The following is a 22668-nucleotide window of genomic DNA, read 5'->3' as shown; positions in this document are numbered from 1 at the left end:
GTTACCTCTGATATCTGAATGGTCTAGGACTCTTGGCAAGGCATGGGTACATTCCTTAATATAGCTGTATACCACGGGGGTGAAATTTGTGAAGTCAAAATAGCTGAGAACTGAAAAATTGATTGGTAAGAGACTTTGAAAACCCAGTGATGATCCAGCCTGGTGATATTCTGAACAAAAAGAGCTCTTGACCATGTTGTAACTGCTTCCAATGCTTCACATTGAGTCAACAGGCATTTTAGGCTTCAGAGTGACATTCCTGGATTTGGTTGTAATAGGTACAGTTAATAATATGAATTATATATGAGAATTATATTTCATTTTATGATGCATTTTTCAGAAATATTTCCATAAAATGGAACGATTACCAAATTTTTGTAATCAATATTGCTGTATAATTCAGTGCATATCTGCTGCATATTGGAGGAGTTCATAATTTCAGTCTAAGGGGTTGCACAATACAAGGGACTACAGTACAGAATTTGGCTTTAAAATTGGAATGTAGTTAACAATTCGGTTGAGGTATGAGCCAGAATTGTACAGTATTGTGCTCAGTGTTCCATATTTCTGCTGTATTGCTAATGGGAGTAAAAAGGAGTAAAAACTCATTCTTTTCACTAAAGTCAGCAAATGTGACTTGGAATGCATCAGGTCGGATTTGGATGTTGAGTAGTATCTTGCTACAGAAGTGGTCCCACTGAAAACTAACGGGACTAATCGTAAAGTAAGGTATTGTTCAGGGTGGGTAAGGGCATTGGAATCTATCCCATAGGCATCAGATCTCTTGAGTAGTAATGCACTGCTTTTATATAGCCACTTTTCTGAGCAGAAGCACATTTTTTTTTTTAAAAGTCAAATGGTAGCTCTGATTGGATTTTAAGCACACACATTTTATACTTTAAAACAGTTAAAAGATTCATTACAATTTTGCTTTTTTTCCATTTCTATTCTGTATCCTGTAGAAACAGAACATTCCAGGAATAACAACAACAACAAAAAAATACATTCATGAGTAGGCATGTTCCTACCTTAATTATCAGGAATGGCTAAGTTTCGAAGCATAAGAGCATTATTACTGTGTCTCAGTTCTACATTATTGCAAAAAGTACTAACTTTCTTTTAATTTTATTTCTTTTAAATGCAGAACTATGGTTTGGAAACAGAAAATCTAAAAACCCTTTCTCACAAGCTAAATGCATCTGCCAAAAATCTGCAGAACTTTATAACTGGGAGGAGGAGGAGTGGTCACTATGATGGCAGGACCAGCCGAAAATTACCAAATGACTTCCTGACCTCTGTGGTGGATCTGATTGGAGCAGCTAAAAGTCTGCTGGCTTGGTTGGACAGGTAAAATCTCCCAAATGTTTCACAGGTAACCAGTTCATGCACACACCCAAAACAAACCTTTTAAAATCATTTTATACTGATATTAAGTGTAAGCTAAAACCACCAATTGACTTTAAAGAATGGAAATTTAAATTGATCTTTAAAAAGATGAAGCTTTAGCATGCAGTTTGGACTGCACTCAGGATCATATTTTTAAAAATACTGTAACAATGGGCTTATTTGCAATTGAATATTATGGCTAAAATGGATAAGACAAATTGATGAACTTTTGTATTGGTGCAGGGACAAACTTTTAAATGAACTGTTTAATTCAAACAAGTTCTTTTGATGTTTATTGCGCTGGTAAAATTTTTGTACCAATGTTAATACCTAGTTCCACAGTATCTGTGTTGCAGTTATGAAATGTCTTTACATGCAGTTATGGAATTATTTACATGCAGTTGTGGAATGTTTTTGAAGCTCTAGACACAAATAGAACTTTTCTGATCAGCTGCCTTTGATGTTACGCTTATAGGATCTGATCAAACTCAGATGACTCGATGGAAAGACTCCCATTGAAATCAATGGGAGCTGGATCATGCCCTTACTTTACAATACCTTGCAAATATTCAGGACCAGGACTGACCTTTCTACTACATTTCTTTGTTCCAATTTTATTTATCAGGGCACTGAGACTCTCCAGGTAGTAAAGATGATTATTGCAATTTCTCAAGTGATTAAAATTATTCTGCTTTTAAGCATATGCCTTCATAAAAACACCTTACAAGTCATTTTATAGTCAACCATAAATAGGCTGCTTGTCTTGTCTTGATTTAAATATGCAGTTGGTAAAGGGGAATTCATATTCATGTATCACCAACTGAAGCTGTGATGCACTGTAGATTAAGCAAAAAAAAAAAAAAGTGTGTGTGTGGCGGAGTGGGAGATTCTGAAAATCCAGACAGATACTTTTTTTTCTTTTTGTCAGGAAAATTACCTTTGTCCCCTAAAAGAAACACTCTGGACAGAAGTGGTTTGTTTTAAGTGAGGTATGTACCTGTCCAGCTTTTAAGAATGTATTCTTCAAAGTCCTGCTTTTGCTGTAGGAACTGTAACTGCCATTGACTGCTTGTCTTGAAGTTTGAAAAGATTGGGCTAAAATTGGAAAACAAATAATAGAAAAGAGACATCTTGCAGTTTAAGGAGTAATTTGTTGGTTATGGTGTAAATAATATAGATATTGTGTTTTCCTTTAAGTTTGGCAATAGCATTACAACCAGAATTAAAAAAAAAAATGGATGCCTAATGTTAGACTTCTAAGACCATATTTAGGCACCAGGAGGGGTGATGTTTTAGTGGACCGAGTTCTGAACAGGACTCGGGAGACCTGGATTCTAATCCTGGCTCTGCTGTTAACCTGCTGGGTGACTTTGGGTGAGTCATTGTGCCTCAGCTACCCTATAAAATATAAATGATACTTACCTGTTTTGTAAAGCATTTTGAGCTCTCCTGATGAAAAGCCCTAGGTAGGAGCTGGGTGTTATTATTATTTATTATGTAATAAGTATAACCTGGTTTACCAAAAGGCAGAGCACCTGGAAGCTCCCAGTGACCTGGCAGTTCTGCATTTTTGAAAAGCCAGTTTACTTAAACACCTAAATATAGACTTTGGAACCCAATGTAGACACCTATTTTAAAAAGCAGGAAAAGTTCTTTTAAGAACCATTTTGTTTAATATATCTTTAGAAATATTTTCAGATTTCTGATATCTGCACTTACAAAAGCACATCAATAGTTAAGTCTCTACTGAGAATAACCTTATTGAAGGCACCTTTATTTTTAAAAGTTACACTTCAAACTTACCTAGTTTTAGCTTGTTTTAACTTGCCTTTTTAAAATACTTTAGCTCTTCTTTATTGAGGGTTAATCATAAATACTTTAAGGCCTAGCACTCTTAATCTTAAAAGATGCCAATAACATAAGGCTACAGTTTCTTGCTTACCTGCTGCAGCACATTACAACTTGTACTATAATTACACATGCTGTTGCACCACTTCTGCCACAAAAAATGTGTGTGACACTTAAAATGTTTGAGTCCAAAAGACTGTTGGGTGTTATGAAATGTAGGGGTTTTTAATTGAAAATGTTTTAAAATAAATTAACTTTTTTATTATTTCTAAAATATAATTGCCCTAGCTATTGTAAATTGTCCTTTGTAGTGCTATCACAGGCGCTTACTTTCCTATGTGCCGGGGGGTGCTCAACCCCTGGCTTAACCCCAGACCCCACTCCAAGTCCCCACTCCCACCACACCTCTTCCCACCCCATTCCTCCCCCTCCCCTGAGTGCACCACGTCTTCGCTCCTCTCCCTCCCCCCGAGCCTTCTGCACGCCATGAAACAGCTGATCGCAGCATGTGGGAGGTGCTGATCGTCGGGGCCCACCGGTGGGCGGGAGGCGCTGGGGGAGGGAAGGGGTCTGATGATGGGTGTTCAGCTCCCACTATTTTTTCCCCAGGGGTGCTCCAACCCCAGAGCACCCACAGAGTCATCACCTATGATTGTACTATTGATTTTAGTTTATAATGTAGATGTACTAGACTTACTAATGGCAAGAGACTCTTAGAAGGTGATGCGGTCAGCTGACAATTGATTTCTCTGCCTCTATAAACATAAACTCTAGATGAAAACACACATGCCCTTATGCTTTTTCTTGAGGAATAATCCAATAATCTGAAATCCAAATTCAACATAATAGTTGTTCCATTTGAGCACTAATGTGTGACATGATATCCAAGGTTATGCCAAGATTGCATACTTTAGGATTAGACACAAAGCCAAAGGCCCACTGATAAGTGGCTGTGGCCCAGCAATCCATGCCCTGTCATTCTTTACTGAAATTATAAGAAGATTATTTATAAAGGCAGCCACATTATATCAGTCATAGATAATACTACAGGCAAACAAAAAATTAAGAGAGAGTTAATAAAATCATCTTAAAAATATAGTTCCCAATTTTACTTTCTGTTACTTGTCCTTTTGAGCTCCTCTGGAGCTGTGGCTGCTCGGCACCTCTGACAATGGAATCTCAAGGCATTTCACATTTTAAGGCACTCAGGAATTAGGGTGGCCAAAATGAGAGGCTACTTTTGAAAATGTTGTCTTTAGTACCTGAATGGGGCTTTCTAGAAACAATATTTGAATTTCACTTAATTATACAGTAAATAGATATTTTGAACAGGTATGTAATTTAAACATTCTTGTGTATGTTTTTGTGAAATTTTAAGATTTTCTTCTAGTATATAATATTTTTCATTTAGTAGGTCCATTTTTCCTCTTTCAGATGTCTCAAGGGGGCGGGTTAATGGCTATGTATTATTCCTCCTTAAGAGCATGAATGTCTGGAGATCCATAGGGTTCTGTCACTTCCTGTTAAATGGCAACTGGGGGAGATAGAAAGATTTTTTTCTTTTACACAGATATGGTTTTGCTACTATTAGTCCTGACAGTCAAAGCTGAGCCCCAGACTTTGATGATGGTTGGAGCTACCTAAGATAAAATGGGCTGCATTTTTCTGTTGATTAGTTCTAGCAGTATTTTTTGATAGGTTCTCTCAGTGGGAGTGTTTTTCTAGTGTTTCTTTATGGCCTTGAAGACCTGAAGACATTTTCTATATGATGCTTTTATAGCCAGTCTGGCTGAAGTGTCTGACTGCTTCTCAAGGCTAGCCTTAGGGAAATCTGCATTTTATATCCAATCTTATTTTTCATGTAACTTCACTATTGTGCTTTCAGTGCCTGAGAGAGATGGGGGGACATTTGTGATTAAGCTGGCATAGACTTGCCCCATATAAAATGAAAGGGAGGCATTGAGGTGAAAGGGTGAGGGTTGTAGGCATGCCTCCCCTCTGACAATAATTTGCAGCCCTGGAGTGATTTGATATATTTCTGTCCTTGGATTCTCGGGTGGCAGCTATGGCTTATAGCACCTATATCCATCTGTGACAAAGGAATTAATCAAAAGGAATAACGTGGACATGAACACAGAGATACATGCCATTGTAACATCCAGACTGGATCACTGATACGCACATTTACCTGGGGCCACTCTGGAAAAAGCAACTAGTGGCTCCAGCTGGGTCTAAATGCACCAGCTTGCTTCTTGGGTGGAGAGCACATAAAACTTGAGCTCCATCTCTGCAGTAGCAGTTTGTTCATTTTTGAATGCAATTTCAACATGTTGGTTACAGCCTATAAAGACCTAAATGAGCTGGGCCCAGATATCTGAGAGATTGCCTTTTTCCCATGGTCTGTTGAGACTTCTGATTTGTTGGGTTACTCTCACTGTTGGTTCCCAGGGTTAAACTGGCCATGGCTGGTATCAGGCCATTCTTCGTGGAGGGTCCATTCCTCTGGAATCTGCTTCTTCCAGTGACTGATCAATGAGCATCAGGGCATAATTTAAAATTTATATTTTTGCCAAGTTTTTAAAGTCTTTTGGTTTAACTTAATAGTAGGGATTGGGATTTTTTTTGTAGAAGGCTTCCAAACCTCCATTTACAGATGGGTCAATCTGGCTGTTTTAGGTGTCTACATGGGAATCTGATCCAGGCGCCCTGAAAAGTATCAGGGCTCAGGACATTAAGATGGTTGTGGTTTGCTTACAAGAACACTTTGACTTCCCTCTTTCTCACCAAGCCATAGAATTCTCCTCTACTTCTAGAAGGGTGTTGTCCTAATGTTTTATAGTCTTGTTTTTGTACTCTTTTCCCTGATCCTCTGATCTTTTGCCTGTTAGAGCTTTGTTTTCTTAAAAAAACATCTTTGGGTACATTTAGATGCCAACTAGCTTGGAATACAGGCCTTGGCAACCAAACAGCTGCCTTGAATCGTTGCCTTCTATTGGCTTATATCAAGCCCATGGGTCAAATAATACTGCCCCATATGTATGGACGTATTTTTGTTTAAGGAAATATGTTCAGGTATTACAGAATTATTATGTTGTGGCCATTTGGGTATCCCATACAATTACTGTTAAAACCTATCTCAGAGTTACTGTGAGCCATTGTTTCTGCAGTCACAGGAAGTTATTTTCTCTTGAGATTATTAATATATACTACTATTATAAATTCTTCTTATCTGGCACGGTAGATTCCTGTTTTTTCTGTCTTATAGGACTGATGCATTCTGTCCTGTAGAGGGGAGTCTTCAGTGCTGTGTCTGTCTGTCTGGTACCTAATTACAAAGGTCATCTTTGGATCCCTTGAAATATGTGCTAACTACTTATGCTAAACAATATGTTCCATCTTGTATTTAGCTGTGACACTCTGAGTACCTTTTCCAGACCTGAAGAAGAGCTCAGTGTAGCTCAAAAGCTTGTCTCTCTCACCAACAGAAGTTGGTTCAATAAAGATATTAGCTCACCCTCCCTGTCTCTCTAAAGATCACCTGTAATAATCCTGTGGAATGTATTTCTCATCATCTCTATTGAATGGTTATTAGCCATAACACACAACCTTCAAAAATGGAGGCACCTTTTTTTAATTGAAAACCTCTCTGAAATAGGGGAGAAGAAGAAAAAAAACAGTTAGGCACCGTTTTGTGTTTCTGGCCATGAAGCAGCAAAGTTATAGATAACACAGAGCTGAAGCAACCAGTGTAATGAGTAGAGCAGTAGGTCTCAAACTTTTGTATTGGTGACCCCTTTCACACAGCAAGTCACTGAGTGCGCTCCCCCTTATAAATTAAAAACACTTGTTTTATATTTAACACTATTATAAATGCTGGAAACAAAGCATTATAACCTCACAACCCCCTGAGGGATCATGACCCCCAGTTTGAGAATCACTGGAGTAGAGAGTGCTATTTTACACCTTTTTATTAAAATATTCAAAGGAAAAACATAGATAGACAAAAGACCTAGGAAAATTGGAACAATGTCAATAAAAAAAGCTCCGTCAAAAGGAAAATAAACTAAATAATCAGAAAAAACTGTTCAAAGGAATGTAAAAAAGACACAATAAAACTTTCACCTTCCAAAAATGAACTGCAAAAAACACGGAGCTGACTGAGACACTTTAAATGTAAGACAGATTACAAATTAAATGGAAAATAAAACTGAGGTTAAAAATTGTGGGTTTGCTGGAGAGAAACATAAAATTAAGGCAAACTAGAATGGAATCTTATATTGCAGACTGGTTTAGGAAGTGAAAGCTCAGTGAACTGTGGTTATGGCCACACACTCTCAGTGCATAGCAATTCTATGGTGTAAAACCACTTTGTAAAAATGATACACGAATCTACTGAGTAAGAAGTTATCTGGTTATATTTGCTGACTTTATTGAAAAGTACGTTTTTATTCCTGCTAACCCTGAAAATTTTGTTCCATCCTTCGAATCCTCGTCAGAATTGTTTGCAAAGTTCTGGTTGGTGTCGCTCTTGTACAGCCCCATTGAAAGTACCCTGTAAAAATTAATTGCAATTGTCGGGTTCCATCTGAACCATCTTTCATTGAGTTCCATATCAAATATATGCAGTTAATCATTTTTTTCTGTGAGCATCGTAAACTCAGGCTTCTGAGGCTCAAACTATTGTTGTTTCTATCTGCAGCACCATTTTTAAGGTTTTACAACCCAAATTGTACTCTTAGTGGCACCTATGCACACCGCATGGTTGGGTCCCTTTGTCCTGAGGCAGTAAGAAAATTGCAGAACAGTGATGTCATAGAGATGCCGCTTGAGAGAACACCCCGGAATCCCTGACTATTGAGCAGTGCAGCAGCCTTTAGAGGTCATCTTTTCTTCAGTTGGGACATGGCTAATTCATTGTTCTTGTATTTTGGTCTCTTTTTTTATTCCTTCACACTGCTTCCAATGTGTTCCCTCCACTTTCTATGGTCCATATCTTTGCAGTCCCACCAGAGGTGCTGGAACAATTTTTATAGTGGGGGCACTGAGAGCCACACTGTAAACCCTGTATATAATGGAAACCACTTCAAGCCAGGGGGTGCAGCAGCACCCCCAGCATCCATAGTTCCAGCACCTATGGGTCTCACTTAAAGTTCTGAAATGAACCATAGATTTGTGAATCTGAGGACCTTTCAAACATTAATGTACTTATCCTCACAACAATATTAAACCCAGTTTACAGGTGAGGAATTGAGGCACAGAGAGCTTAAGTGGCTTGTCCAATCGCACACAGGAAGTGCACAGCAGAGCCAGGAACTAAAACCTGAACTGAGTCCCAGTCTAGGCCAGTTCAGTTTCTTAATCAGAACACCATCATTCCTGCCATAAGGTTTAGCTGTATTCTGACCTGACAGACAAAAAAGTTGTCTTTGTCTTCACCTAAAATTGGACAAGGACTCCCAGTTCCTCAGTTATGCCTATGCACTAGTCTATTGTTTTTTTCCTAAGTGGGAAGCTCCTGCAAAATCAAGGACCTTTCAAGTTTCAGTTAAGAGAGGACCTGTTTCTTCAGATCATGTTCTACCTCACATTCCAGCATAACTATTTTTGACTTTATGGCTCTGGCATGGGAAAACTTGATTTAAAAGATAACATCCACCATTTTAGCTTCCAGAAAAGAAGCTTCTGCTCTACATTATAATGCCACCGTTTCATGAACACACTTAATAGAGAATGGCCCTTGTGTGATATGTAGTAGCACTAAAATAGTTTGTGTATATGGTCTCTCATCACCTGCCCCAATGATATAATTTTGATGCTCTGTTTACCAGCTTTTCCGGTATCCATCTGTATGTTCTGCCACGTTGCCCTCTGTTTGGAATGTCCTCCTAATTCTGGTCCACCAAACTGCTGTCTTTCTGACAAAACCACTTCTGAAAATCTATTTTTGTGTGTGTCTCAACAGAATGTGTTCCAGTAAAAGATACTACCTCTCCCCCCTTGTTTTTCACTTATTTTCTGTTATCCAGAATATGAGTCAATATAATAAACTGTAAAGAAAATTCCCAATTATTACTGAATCTGGGCTTCCCAATACATTTTTCTATTCTGTCTTGTTTAGGCTGTAAATCCTTTGGGGGTAGGAGCTGTCTGTATGTTGTGTGTTATGCAGAGCTGATAGTAGGGTTGCCAACTTTCTACTTACACAAAACCAAACACCTTTGCTCCGCTCCCTGCCCCTCCTCCGAGACCCCGCCCATTCCCCACCCCTTCTCCGAGGCCCCATCCCTGCTCATTCCATCTCCCCTCCCTCTGTTGCTCGCTCTCCCCATCCTCACTCACTTGCTCATTTTCACCAGGCTGGCTCAGGGGGCTTGGGTGTGTGTGGGGGGGTGAGGGCTTCTGCTGGGGGTGCAGGCTCCAGGGTGGGGCCAGAAATGAGGAGTTAAGAGTGCAGGAGGGGGCTCCAGGCTGAGGTACTGGGTTGGGATGCGAGAGGGGGTGAGGGCTCCAGCTGGGAGTACGGGCTCTGGTGTGGGGTCAGAGATGAGGGATTTGGGGTGCAAGAGATGGCTCTGGCTGGGGGTGTGGACTCTGGTGTGGGGTTGAGGATGAGGGGTTCAGAGGGCAGGAGGGGAATCAGGGATGGGGCTGTGGCAGGCGGTTGGGACCCGGGAGGGGGTCGGGGTGCAGGCTCCGGGCGACGCTTACATCAAGCAGCTCCTGGAAGCAGCGGCATGTCCCTCTCCAGCTCCTATGTGGAGTCATGGCCAGTAACTCTGGACGCTGCCCCATCTGCAGGCGCTGCTCCTGCAGCTCCCATTGGCCGTGGTTCCTTGGGCTTGGGGCGGGGGCAGCGTGCGGAGCCCCCTGGCTGCGTCTCCGTGTAGGAGCTGGAGGGAGGCATGCCAGCTGCTTCCTACGAGCTGCCTGGCATGGAGACTAGCAAGGAGCCTGCCTGCCCCGTTATGCAGTGCTGCTAACTGAACAGTCAACGGCCCGGTCAGCGGTGCTGACCGGAGCCACCAGGACCCCTTTGGGACTGGATGTTCCGGTCGAAAACCGGACACCTGGTCACCCTAGCTGAGAGAAACATTATTGGTTCTTAATAAATAGTAAGAGTGATGTCTATAATCTATGAAGTGTTTGTGTTTAGAGAGTTGGATTGGGAAAGGACTGATTGTTCTCAAAACTCTTAAGGGATTCTTCATCAAAGGCTCATGTACCATAATGTAGCAGAGAAATGTTCAATTAAGAATTGAAGAAAATTTAGTTGATATTTTGTGCAGTAACCACCCACAGTATTTTTACAAGGGTGTTAATCGTGTACTAGATATTTCTACAGGGAACAATAGATTTCTTAGTGTGCTCTTTGTCCTAGCCTCGTGTGGACAGGTTACTCAATCTCTCTTTCACAGCTGCTGAACCGTAACATGATCCATGTTTTCTCCCCACAGCTTGCATATCAAATGCTTAAATTACTTCTACAATCTACGTTAAACATTAGGAAATGGGAACAAAAACATCTTGTGGTGGGGAGATGTTTTCCAACCTGGCAGTCTGATGCATAGAGAAGAATTAACAGGCTGAGATCCTCACTAGTTTGACAATTTAGCATCCTGGTGTCTTATGTGTGAAAAAGCAGAGTAAAAAAGTGAATTAGAAGCCCTACTCTTTCTACCTATGCTTAATAAGGAGAAAAAAAGGTGGTAATCTACAATAGCAGGCTGATGAATGTTTTCCTTAGCGAAAAGTAGGAGTTCTTAACTTTCACACCAAGAAGGTAGATTAAGGAAATTAATTCCTTTGACGTGCAAAAACTGTGACCTCAACTGAGGAAAGCTACTCCTCAAAGCACTTAAACACATACTTAAGTCCTGTTGTAATGGGATGTAAGTATGTGCCTAAAATCAAGTGCGTTGCTGAATAGGTATGGACAGCTGAATTGGGACCTATAAGCCTTACTGCTCTCAGCTGTGTATGCTTGTGCCCTGGAATGCAATTTAGTATTCCTGTTTATATGTCCAGTACAGCATGTGCTGATTCACCCACTGCCATTCAAATACAGAAATGTCTTAGTATTCAGCTTTAGTACATTCTTTGAATGCTTTGGATTGTAGTAATCTCATTGTAGAATTCACCTTCCACTAAGAAATTGGTCTCTTTTTGCCACAGTGCTATGTTCATTAAGACGATTTTGTGTACCTTTTATAGCACTTAAAAATAGTTGAATTTCTTTCTCTCGTTTTCAGTCAATGAGCCTTACCCACATGTGGTTTTTAGTTGCAGAGGAAAAGGGAATAGCAGGTATGCATTGCCTGGAAGTATGGTGCCTAAAGTGTTCCCAGTCACCAAAATGTGTTAAACCAATAACTCGTACTTTGAAAGTAACAATCCCCTTCACTGTGTGCTGTGATTTTGTACAACCTTATGAGCCATGTTTGGTTGTTGATTGTCCTGACAGCTGTTTAGTATTCCATGAGGTGAAAAAACAGTTAATTGTGTCTTTATAAATAAATACAAAAAATTAATCTACGTACTTTTCTGTCAGTTTTTCAGTTTGTTGTCCATGGGCCTTATATTCCCTTTATGTACTTCCCTTTTACGTTTGTTTGAATTGGGGTAATGAACATATCAATAAATATTACCTAAAATTGCTACGTCACTTATCCCTATTAGTGCCACAGGAGCAGCTGCAAATGTTTAACAAAGCATTAATTTAAAAGTCTCTTTTATTCAATATAAAGTTCATTGCATTTCCTACTTATATTGAATTCAACAGTCCAGTTACAAGTACAAGTAAAACATGGTACATGATGGTCTACTACCATGATTCTTAGATGGGATACTGGCACAGTTACGTGTACTACAATGCAAACTACTATGTTTTTTTCTTCGTTTGTTTGGGGTTTTGTTTGCCTCTCCTCTCTGAGGGCTGAATTATGATACAGACTGGATTATCCTGAAACTTTTTGTGCTAGAAGAAATTCTCAAATTGGGTTCTGGTGCTTAAGCTTAAGCTTAAATTCTTTTGCAAACTTGTCCCCTTGATCTGATTCTAGAATGAGGTTAACTCTGATAAAAGTGCTTGTTTCTATTGTTAGTAGTGGAACATGGTTACTGCATTTGTTAACGTTTTTGTTAATAAGACATTTAGGTCATACAAATACAAATTGTGTAAAGACGTGACAAGTCAGACTAGTCACATCCTCGAAATTATATACCTACTTAGTGCTTTCCTGGATCGGGGCCTTAGATGCTAGGTGAGAGTGGTAGGTCAGAGGCATGTAGAGTTGTTTGGTTTTGAAGGAAGAGGGCAGAAGTTGAAACTTGATACAGTTGGCTGGGGACTTAAAAGAAGTAGGGAGGATGTGTTCTGACTGGGTGTGGTTGCATTTTTGGTGGATTCAAATGGCATTATCACAGGTGTAAGGAGGAGGAGGTTGTTGTGATAATCAATACACAAGGTGTAACAGTTATGTGCTGCTATTTAGGTTTGGTCTGTCCTGTCTGGAAACAAACTGATAATTTTAATATAATGTAAAACAATGTTACATGCCTTACTGTCAAGGTGGACATTTTATAAATGAAAATAGGATTTTGTGTGTCAAATTGAGGCTTCAAATTGTGTCCATCATGGAATTTGGCCTGTGATCCGATACTAAACATTCTAGATGAAATTTTCAAAATTGATTTAGGAGTGGAAGTCTCATTGAAACTCAACATTTGAAAATGAGATTAGCCTCACCCACCTTGTTTCTCACCATTTTATTATTGATTTTAGCTGCTGGAATGAGACAATTCCTTACTAGTTTCCTGCCTCCCCTGCTCCAAAATCCACTTACTCTCACCATTGTTACTATTTTCACTTTGTATTTTCAGTGTCCGTTTTCTCATTTTTGTTTTTATGTTCCATTTGTTTTTGTTAAATTACATTTGCAGTCCATGTGCCATTTTCTTGTTCTTTAATTTGTGTTAAACCCAATTTATTTGGGTATTTTCAATGTTCTTCATTAAGAACAATGCTAATCAAGGCTTCATTGTTGTCTTTATGAACTGTGTAACCTAACGAATAGTAAAACTATGAGAGAAGATCATGCTGCATTAGAGCCGAAAGCCTACCGTAGAATTTTGTTTGGAAAAATGCTAGAGGCTTTGAACCATCAAATAGATTCCAGCTGTGTAATTTGAAGATCAAATTGTAATAAAATCCAAACATAAAGTAAAATAATACCATTTGTGGCTTGAACTCATTCGTTCTAAATAAAGGTGAGAGTTCATAAATGAGTATCATCTTTTAAAATCATGGCTTTAGAAGGGTTTTCTCATCTTTACAGTGACAATTGTGAATGAAAAATAAAGACAAATATTTCTGACCCTTTTGGATACAATAGTCTTGTTTTAAAAGATTATCATATCTGAAGAGTTAATTCCAGTTTCAAACATATAATAAGTTCATGTTTTTATTGTAATTTGGTGTGTGTGTGTGGACTTAGTAAACAGTACACGTTGTTGTAGTGTATATATAAAAGCTGCATGTAAATAGCGATTGTAGCATTGACAAGTTGCTTTTGTCAAGCACCCCCGAACTCCTGTCGTGCACTCTGTCCACTAATCCCCCACTTTCAAGACTGCTTCTAGTTTTCCTAGCCTCTGCACAGCTTCTATCAGCCATACTTCTGTTCTTTTTATAACACATTGCCAGAGGAATGTTACCTTCGTCCATCTAACATATGGAATTTCCTCCCCCAAAATTACATCAAATTGAGGTGCATATTCAATTCTGACACATTGTATCTTGTGACCTATGAGGGCTAGAATGGGAGTTTTAAACCATTAGAAAGGGGAGGAGATTCTGGTTTTCTATTGGGAAACACCAGTAGTTTTTAGGAAGGTTCCAAGATAGCTGCCTTTAAAATTGCAATATTACAGCACATGGAGAAATTATTGTAGAACCCTATAAGAACTATCTAAAATGTCCTAGTTATGATGACTCTTGTCTACAGAGCTCTTTATTACTGAATTCATAGTTACTGAACTTTGGCTGCCTTTACAGTAGGAAAAATATCAACAAAAATTGTAAAACTCTGAACTTTTCCTGTAAAGTATGTGGCATACAGAAGATACATGATGACAAAATATAAAGCTTTTATCGATATTTGTCTGCTTCTTCGAAAGTCTATTCTGATTGTGATTGTTTTGCCCTTTTTAGAAGCAGAACTAAGGGCTTGACACAGAGTATTTTTATTGACTTCCCTGGGTTTTAGTTCAGACCCTAAGACATTCAGTGCATTAGCCAAATGCATTAATGACTGTATTCATACCTGGGCACCAGCTGTACAACAGATGGAAACAATACCTTTTCTTTTCTCAGTAGGTGTGTGCTTAGACTACCTCAAAAGACACGCCTCTGTATACCTAGGGCTCATATGGTGAAGTGGAGGCAGTTTCAGAAAGAAGCTACAGGGTTTTGAGGAGAGGATGCCTTTATGATTAGAACTTCTCAGAATGATTTAAAAAATCCTGAAAAGCCAAGAAGAGAGTTGAAGTAGCCATTTTCTAAAATTATGTTTTGGTACATACAATGCTAACAGTGGATTTTTAAATATTTCTGATGTATTACTCAGTCCTGTTAAGAATTGGTATTAAAGCAATCTGTGTGTAAAGTGCATTATGTGCCACTGAAGCAGGGAAAAATCATCCTCCCCTATGAACATTTTTTCTTTTTCTTTTTTTTAGATCACCTTTTGCTGCTGTGACAGATTACTCAGTAACAAGAAATAATGTCATACAGCTCTGCCTGGAATTAACAACAATTGTACAACAGGTATGAGACTATACACTTATTATTCTCATTTGAATTTATTGTTGCCTATTTAATGGTAAGTGGCCCTTTGCAATGAAATTGAATCATTTTGTGTTGTCCATTTTTCTGTGTCCAGTTACAGCATAAAAGGAAAACTGTTGTGTTTAGTAAAATGCTTTTTAGAAATGTGTGTTTCAGTGTCTGCATAACTTTGATTTGGACTGTACTATGCATGTACATCTCTCCTGTTTTGCAATGCTGAGCTTCATTTTGAATTCCTTAGTTTATATAATTGTCAAGTTGAAAATTCCTATTTGATATTGTATTTCACTTGTAATAGTTTCTCACTTATTTTTTATTAAATGGAGTAGTTCAGAAAATCTCTTTGTATTACTCTGCATTTGTGCAGTCACCTTCCTTTTTGCACAATTCATAATATCTAGAATCTTCTGCAGATAGTGTATGTTTTCTGATTGTCTAAAATGTTGTATATTAGTTTTCTTAAATTCTGTCTTCAGGAGAGCAACAACCAGTTACTTAGTCTTTTGCTTAAAGGTATGACTTCACTTTCCCGAAATAGAAGGGAAAATTGCTTGCATTTTGAGGATGTATATAACCTAGAACCTTCCCCAGTTTCCATAATTTCTTTTAGATTTACTGATGAAAAGTTCTATATAACAGTAATGCCGTTGTGTGTCTGTAGTTTAGACCTGTCCCCACTCTTGGCTATCCTTCTTCTGGTAAAAGTGAAAAGCAACTTTTGCTACAGTCCAAACCAATGTTGGCATGCATTCCACTAGATGGATTAATGATAGAAATTAAAGTAGGTCTCTTCAACTGAGTATTATCTTACACCAGTGTTTCCCAAACTTGGGACGCCGCTTGTTTAGGGAAAGCCCCGGTGGGCTAAACAAGATTTAAGCAATTGATTACAGCCACATTAATCATAGGGGCACTGTAAACACCAGGACAGATCTTTCGGCTCTTTGAATCAAAGGTATAAGACAGTTTTTCCCAAACTTGGGACACTGCTTGTTTAGGGAAAGCCCCTGGCGGGCCGGGCCAGTTTGTTTACCTGCTGTGTCCGCAGGTCCAGCCGATCGCGGCTTCCACTGGCCGGGGTTCGCTGCTCCAGGCCAATGGGAGCTGCTGGAAGTGGCAGCCAGTACGTCCCTGGGCCCGCACAACTTCCCGCACCTCCCATTGGCCGGGAGCAGCAAACCGCGGCCAGTGGGAGCCGCGATCGGCCGGATCTGCGGACATGGCAGGTAAACAAACTGGTCCGGCCCGCCAGGGGCTTTCCGTAAACAAGCAGTGTCCCAAGTTTGGGAAACACTGTCTTATACCTTTGATTCAAAGAGCCGAAAGATCTGTCCTGGTGTTTACAGTGCCCCTATGATTAATGTGGCTGTAATCAATTGCTTAAATCTTGTTGATTATATAGGTTTAGTTAATACCCTAGTTTATCTAATTTTGAGGGGCCAGTTGTGAATTCCCATTCTACAGTGAATTAATTTTATAGGCTATCCAGAGAGTCTACCCTAATTTATCTAGTGATGTTTTTGTTTCTTAAAAATGCAAAGTTGAAGGACTGCTTATTTGTTAGTTATGATTCCTGACTGGCGGATAGATGGCGTGAGGGATTAGATAATAAATTCTGTATTTTGGATGGATTATTTTTAAATGAAAGGATGGTTTTGTTTGCTTCTGGATATTTTATTCCTTGTGAGTTGTTATTCATTTCTATGAACCTGTGGTGCCCCTTGCTTTTTGATTAGACCTGTGCAAACCCAGCAGAATTTGGCTTGCCAGTGGTTTATTGACCAAATCAAACCTGTAGTTCTTCTTCGAGTGCTGTCCCTGTGGGTGCTCCACTCTAGGCGCCAGGACGCACCGTCACCTAGAGTGGAGCACCCACAGGGACACACATCTCGAAGAACCTCAGTTACTGCAAGGTGAGTAACTTTCTCTTTGGGTTTGAGGGTTTTATTGAAGGTTAGGGTTATACCTTCAGGTGTGTTGGAAGTTAGAGCTGAACAAACTCAAAACTACAAGAGCTCACTCAAAGCTTTCATCCTTACTGCCCCACAAATTACTCCATATCTACCAACCCCCCACTCACATACTGATCCTATTTATTATTAGTATTCTCAGGGTGGAGCGTTGATAGCTGCTTCCCTGGGCTTGGCCTATTCCTGGTGATTTTTAATGGGTACCAATTGGCTGCCCATCCCATCGTCTATTTTTGGTGGGGGCAAGAGCCTCAAAAGATTCCCACTTACCAAAAAATTTCAGTTTTTCAATGGAGGTTGGGAGGCATCCTGGTTTCTCTTCCCCTCCCTCCCCCCCCCCCACTGCTTTCCACAAAAAAGTGGGAGGGAGACTGACTTACCTGTTGCAGTAGGCTGTACTCTAAGTCCAGGAATAGAATCATAGAAGATTAGGGTTCGAAGAGACCTCAGTAGGTCATCTAGTCCAATCCCCTGCTCAAAGCAGGACCAACACCAACTAAATCATCCCAGCCAGGGCTTTGTCAAACCAGGCCTTAAAACCTCTAAGGATGGCGATTCCACCACCTCCCATTCCAGTGCTTTATCGCCCTCCTAGTGAAATAGTGTTTCCTAATATCCAACCTAGACCTCCCTGACTGCAATGTGAACCCATTGCTCCTTGTTCTGTCATCTGCCACCACTGAGAACAGCTAAGCTCCATCCTCTTTGTAACCCCCCTTCAGGTAGTTGAAGGCTGCTATCAAATCCCCCCTCACTCTTCTCTTCCTCAAACTAAATAAGCCCAGTTCCCTCAGCCTCCCCACGTAAGTCATGTGCCCCCAGCTCCCTGATCATTTTTGTTGCCCTCCGCTGGACTCTCTCCAATTTGTCCACATCCTTTCTGTAGTGGGGGACCCAAAACTGGACACAATACTCCAGATGTGGCCTCACCAATGCCAAACAGAGGGGAATAATCACTTCCCTTGATCTGCTGGCAGTGCTCCTACTAATACAGCCCAATATGCCATTAGCCTTCTTGTAGGGTTACCATATCTAATAAATAAAAAAAGAGGACCCTCCACGGGCCCTGGCCCCGCCCATTTTCCCACCCCTAGCCCCGCCCCAACTTTGCCCCTTCCCCGCCCTAACTCCGCCCCCTCCTCCCTCCCACTCCCAGCCACGGGGAAAGGGCTGCCCCAGCGCTACCGGCTTCACAGTTTGCCGGGCAGCCCCCAGACCCTGCGCCCCCCAGCCGGTGCTTCCCCAGCGCAGCTGGAGCCCGGGAGGGGAAGCGCCCAGCTGGGGGCGCAGGGTCTGGAGGCTGCCCGGCAAACTGTGAAGCCGGTAGCACTCGGGCTTTGGGCAGTCCCTATGCCTCCGGACCCTGCGCCCCCAGCCGGGCACTTCCCCTCCCGGTCTCCGGCGGCGCCGGGTCCGGAGGCACGGGGGCTGCCCGAAGCCAGTAGTGCTCGGGCAGCCCGGCTCTTAAACAGAGCTGAAGAGTCAGGGGAGGAGTAGAGCCGCCATTTTCCCGGACATGTTCGGCTTTTTGACAATTCCCCCCGGACGGGGGTTTGACTGCTGAAAAGCCGGACATGTCCGGGAAAAAGAGGACGTATGGTAACCCTAGCCTTCTTGGCAACAAGGGCACACTGCTGACTCATATAGAAACTATGGGCTTCATTTCCTACTGCCAGAGAGAACCTAACTACTGTGCCAAGCCTTATTGGACTCTACTTACTCAAAGTAATACAGGGCTACCTGCAGTAGAAGCGGGTTGGCTTTCCTCTCATGTCCAGATGGGCTGGTGGGGGAGAAGGAGGTCAGACAGCTTTCCTTACCACCCAGAAGGCACTGAGACAGGGGCAGTGCCAAAAATGAAGGAAGAGGGCAGCTGTGAAGAAATGGAGTGTTGAGGAATGGTGGGTGGGAGGTGGGCCAGCCAATTGGCTGGCTCAGGGCACAGAACTTTTGTGAGATTTCCCCATTGTGAAAACCAGCCATTTGAATGGCTTTATTCTTTGGCTATGAACTTTTTGCACAGCTTAGTTTGACTTATCTTTGTATTTTGTGCAACCAATATGTCTTGCCTTGGTTGTATAATTCTTTCTACTTTTTTTTTTAAATCAGTCATTTTACAATTCCAGAGTTTGATTTAGTTGCATTTCATTTGGCTAAGAGAGGAGCTAAGTGCTCTAATGATTTGTTTGTGGTTTAAAGTATGTGTTTGTCCTACAAAGCTTATTAGAGCTCTTCTTGTGCTTTGGGGAAAGGGCATAACCCCAGAGGATGACTGTGAGGGTATCTCTTGCCAAAGTTGCACCTGTCACTATCGTAGTCATGGCTGTAAGTAAGGAGTAGTCAATTATATTTTTGTCAAGGTCCATAATTTTTGGACAAGGTACAGTCAAGGTCCAGACTCCAGAGAAAATAATAAATAAATAAATAATGATAACAATAAGTAAATAAAAAGATTTCAGGGTCTGTTCAAAAGTGTCTGGTGGTCTGAATTTGGCCTATGGTCCATCTATTGACACCCTTGATGTACATCGTTGTCTATCACTTAATGTGACTGGAAACGCCTCCTATTCCTAGAGGGGAGGGATAGCTCAGTGGTTTGAGCATTGGCCTGCTAAACCCAGGGTTGTGAGTTCAGTCCTTGAGGGGGCCACCTAGGGATCTGGGGCAAAATCAGTACTTGGTCCTGCTAGTGAAGGCAGGGGGCTGGACTCAATGACCTTTCGAGGACCCTTCCAGCTCTATGAGATAGGTATATCTCCTCACCCACCCACCTCCCACTCACCGTGCCTCAACACTCCATATATTCCTTTTCACAGGTCTATTTTTTTAAGAAACTGGGGAACATGTAACTTATCAATCATCATAGTTCTTTCCAGTAATTGTCCATTTCTCATAGTTCATTTCCTCCCAAATTCATCCCCCTGCTCATTACTGCTAGCTCCTTACATTTTTTGGAAAGTACACTCAACCTTTGAAACTGGGGAGGTTCAAGTGTTATTCACTTACAAGAGTAACAGCAAATTTTATTCACTTGCCTCTAGAAAAGAGAAGAATCATCCTCCCCAAAGATAACATTAGGCCCCAATCAAGAAAGCACTGCAGCACGGCACTTAACATGCTGACGCTGTCTTGGGACTTTAGTCAGGACAGGGACAATGATAAATTCCATTGCTGGTCCCAAACTCATCTGTTCTGATTTTTATTTACAGCAGATATGTTCCATCCCAGTAACTTAGTATCTATTCACTGATCTTTTGTTTCATATGATCAAGGGTTTAATGCCAGAAGAGACTACTAGATCATCTAGTCTGACCTCCTGAATATCACAGGCCACCAGCATCATGTAGCATTTTCACATTAAACCCAACAATGGCAATTAGACCAAAGTAAATGAGACCCCCCAGGAGACTATTATGTGCCACAGGCAGAGAATAGGAGGGATTGAGATGCACCAGTACTTAAGGCCCCCTCAATAGCAGAGAAATGATGAAGTGAGATATGCCCAGGTAATCCTGGCAGGTGAGCTGAATCCACATGCTGCCAAGGAAGGTGAAAAAACCCAAGTTTCTGCTAATCTGACCTTGGGGAAAATTCTTGCCTGACCCTATGTGTGGCGATCAGTTGGACCCTGAGCATGTGAGCAAGAACCAGCCAGACAAGCATCTGAGCGAGAGAATGGTTGATGCCACTTCAGAGCCCTGGCCCATCCTGCCCAGTGTCCCATCTCCAGCCTTGGCCATCCCTCATGCTTCAGAGGAAGGAGATTAAAAAAATCCCAGAATACATTGGAGGGGGTGGGGAGAATCTCTTCCTGACCCTTGCTGGTGGCCAGATGAAACCCTGAAGCATGAGCTTTAGGAACATAAGACAAAAACCAGAAGTGAACCCCAGGGTTGTTGAGCCCTGCCTACCACCATCACAAGTAACTCCATCATACAGTTGCACTCACAAATTTGTCTAGCGCTCTCTCTCAAAACTAACTAAATTGTTTGCCCCCTACAGTTCCTTTGAGAGGCTGTTCCAGAACCTCATCCCTCTGACGGTTAGAAACCTTCTTCTACTTTCAAGTCTGAATTTGTTTATGGTCAGCTTATATCCCCTTTGTTCTTGTGTCAACATTGTCCTTTAGCTTAAACAGCTCTTCACTCTCCCTAGTGTTTACCCCCCTACTGTATTTATGGAGAACAATCATATCCCTTCCCAGGCTTCTTTTTGCTAGACTAAACAGTCCAAGTGCTTCCAATATCCTCTCATAAAATAGGCCCTCCATTCCTCTGATCTTCCGAGTAGCTCTTCTCTGCACCTGTTTCAGTTTAAATTCATTTTTCTTGAATATGGATGACAGAATTGTAAACAGTATTTGATTATTCCTAATTGAATACAGTTAAATTCCCAGTATACTTCTGTTTTGGGCTACAAACTGAATGTCTAAATGTTGCATCAGCTTTTTAATCTCCGATTCCCTTTACTTTTGCATTTAAAATACTTCTATGTGAGTTTACAAAATTCCTATACCTGAACTTAGCTATCAAAAGGTTTTTTAAAAAGACTAGTGGCATTTTTAAATGCCTACACATAAAGTGTGCATTTGCTTAAGTTCTGTCTTTGGCTCTTGTAAATTGTTGTTGGTCAGCTATTTCATATACAGTTCAAAAATAGCACCCTAAGCTTCAGCATGCAATGAATGAGGCCTCTGAGGATTCATACCCAATTTTTGTATCACTCACTTACAGCTGAAAAGTCCTCAGAATTATTAACAAAAACATCAGAGGGGTAGCCGTGTTAGTCTGGATCTGTAAAAAGCAACAGAGAGTCCTGTGGCACCTTTAAGACTAACAAAAACATGGTTCTCTAGCTAAAGTGGGTAAAATTAAGCTGGCATATTTAAATAATTTTGCTGGTTTGAGGTTAATTGTAGGGGCAATGTTTGGCATAAAGAGGATTACATTTTTCTGTTATCAGTACAAACTGGATAATGAAGAAGAAAGTGGCAGAGTTTTGGAAGTATGGAGTCTAGGAAAATTCTTCATACTTGTGTATGAGCTGTAATACAGAATTCTTCAGATAAGCCATTGTATATAATTAAGGGTAAGATTTTGTCATGGTTATTTTTAGTAAAAATCACGGACATGTCACGGGCAATAAACATAAATTCACGGAAGCTGTGATCTGTCTGTGACTTTTGCTGCTGCAGGCCCGTAGTTTCCCCCCACCCCCAACATGGTGGCTGGGAGCTGAGGGGTTCCCCCTCTGCCCGCGGCAGCTGGAAGTTGGGGGGGGGGGCCTGCACCCACGACAGCTGGGAGCTGCAGAGTGACCATATTTCCCAAAGAGAAAACGGAACATCCCCAGCCACTCACCCGAGGTGTCTCCCTCCCCCTGTGCGAGCCTGTAGTGTGTCACTGGAACCCTGAGGAGGGTCCCCTCAGGAGTCTGTCACCTGTTGCTGAAACCTTACAGGGGGCCAACTGTTGCCTGTTGCTGGAACCCTGCTAGGGCCCCACTGGCTGCCATCTGCAGAGTCCCACAGCCCCTGGGGCTGAAGCAGAAAATTAGGGTTACCATATTTTGTGCCTCCAAATGGAGGACACTCCACGGCCCCCGGCCCCGCCCCCGCCC

General features: G+C 41.3%; 1 protein-coding gene across 4 annotated transcripts in view; it reads left to right on the top strand.

Moving 5' to 3' along the window:
* The window catches only part of CNKSR2 (connector enhancer of kinase suppressor of Ras 2), a 363733-nt gene that overhangs the window by 92144 nt on the left and 248921 nt on the right, over positions 1 to 22668 (top strand). For all 4 annotated transcript variants that reach the window (XM_034755470.1, XM_034755460.1, XM_034755453.1 and 1 more), the window contains exons 3-4: positions 1145 to 1347; positions 14971 to 15058. In XM_034755470.1, coding sequence (XP_034611361.1) covers positions 1145 to 1347; positions 14971 to 15058 — 291 coding nt within the window. The remainder of the gene's footprint in view (positions 1 to 1144; positions 1348 to 14970; positions 15059 to 22668) is intronic.

Source organism: Trachemys scripta, chromosome 1 (assembly GCF_013100865.1).
Source record: "Trachemys scripta elegans isolate TJP31775 chromosome 1, CAS_Tse_1.0, whole genome shotgun sequence".
NCBI classification, from domain to species: domain Eukaryota; kingdom Metazoa; phylum Chordata; order Testudines; family Emydidae; genus Trachemys; species Trachemys scripta.
Note: the sequence above shows the minus strand (reverse complement) of the source record. Positions and strands in the feature narration are given on the sequence as shown.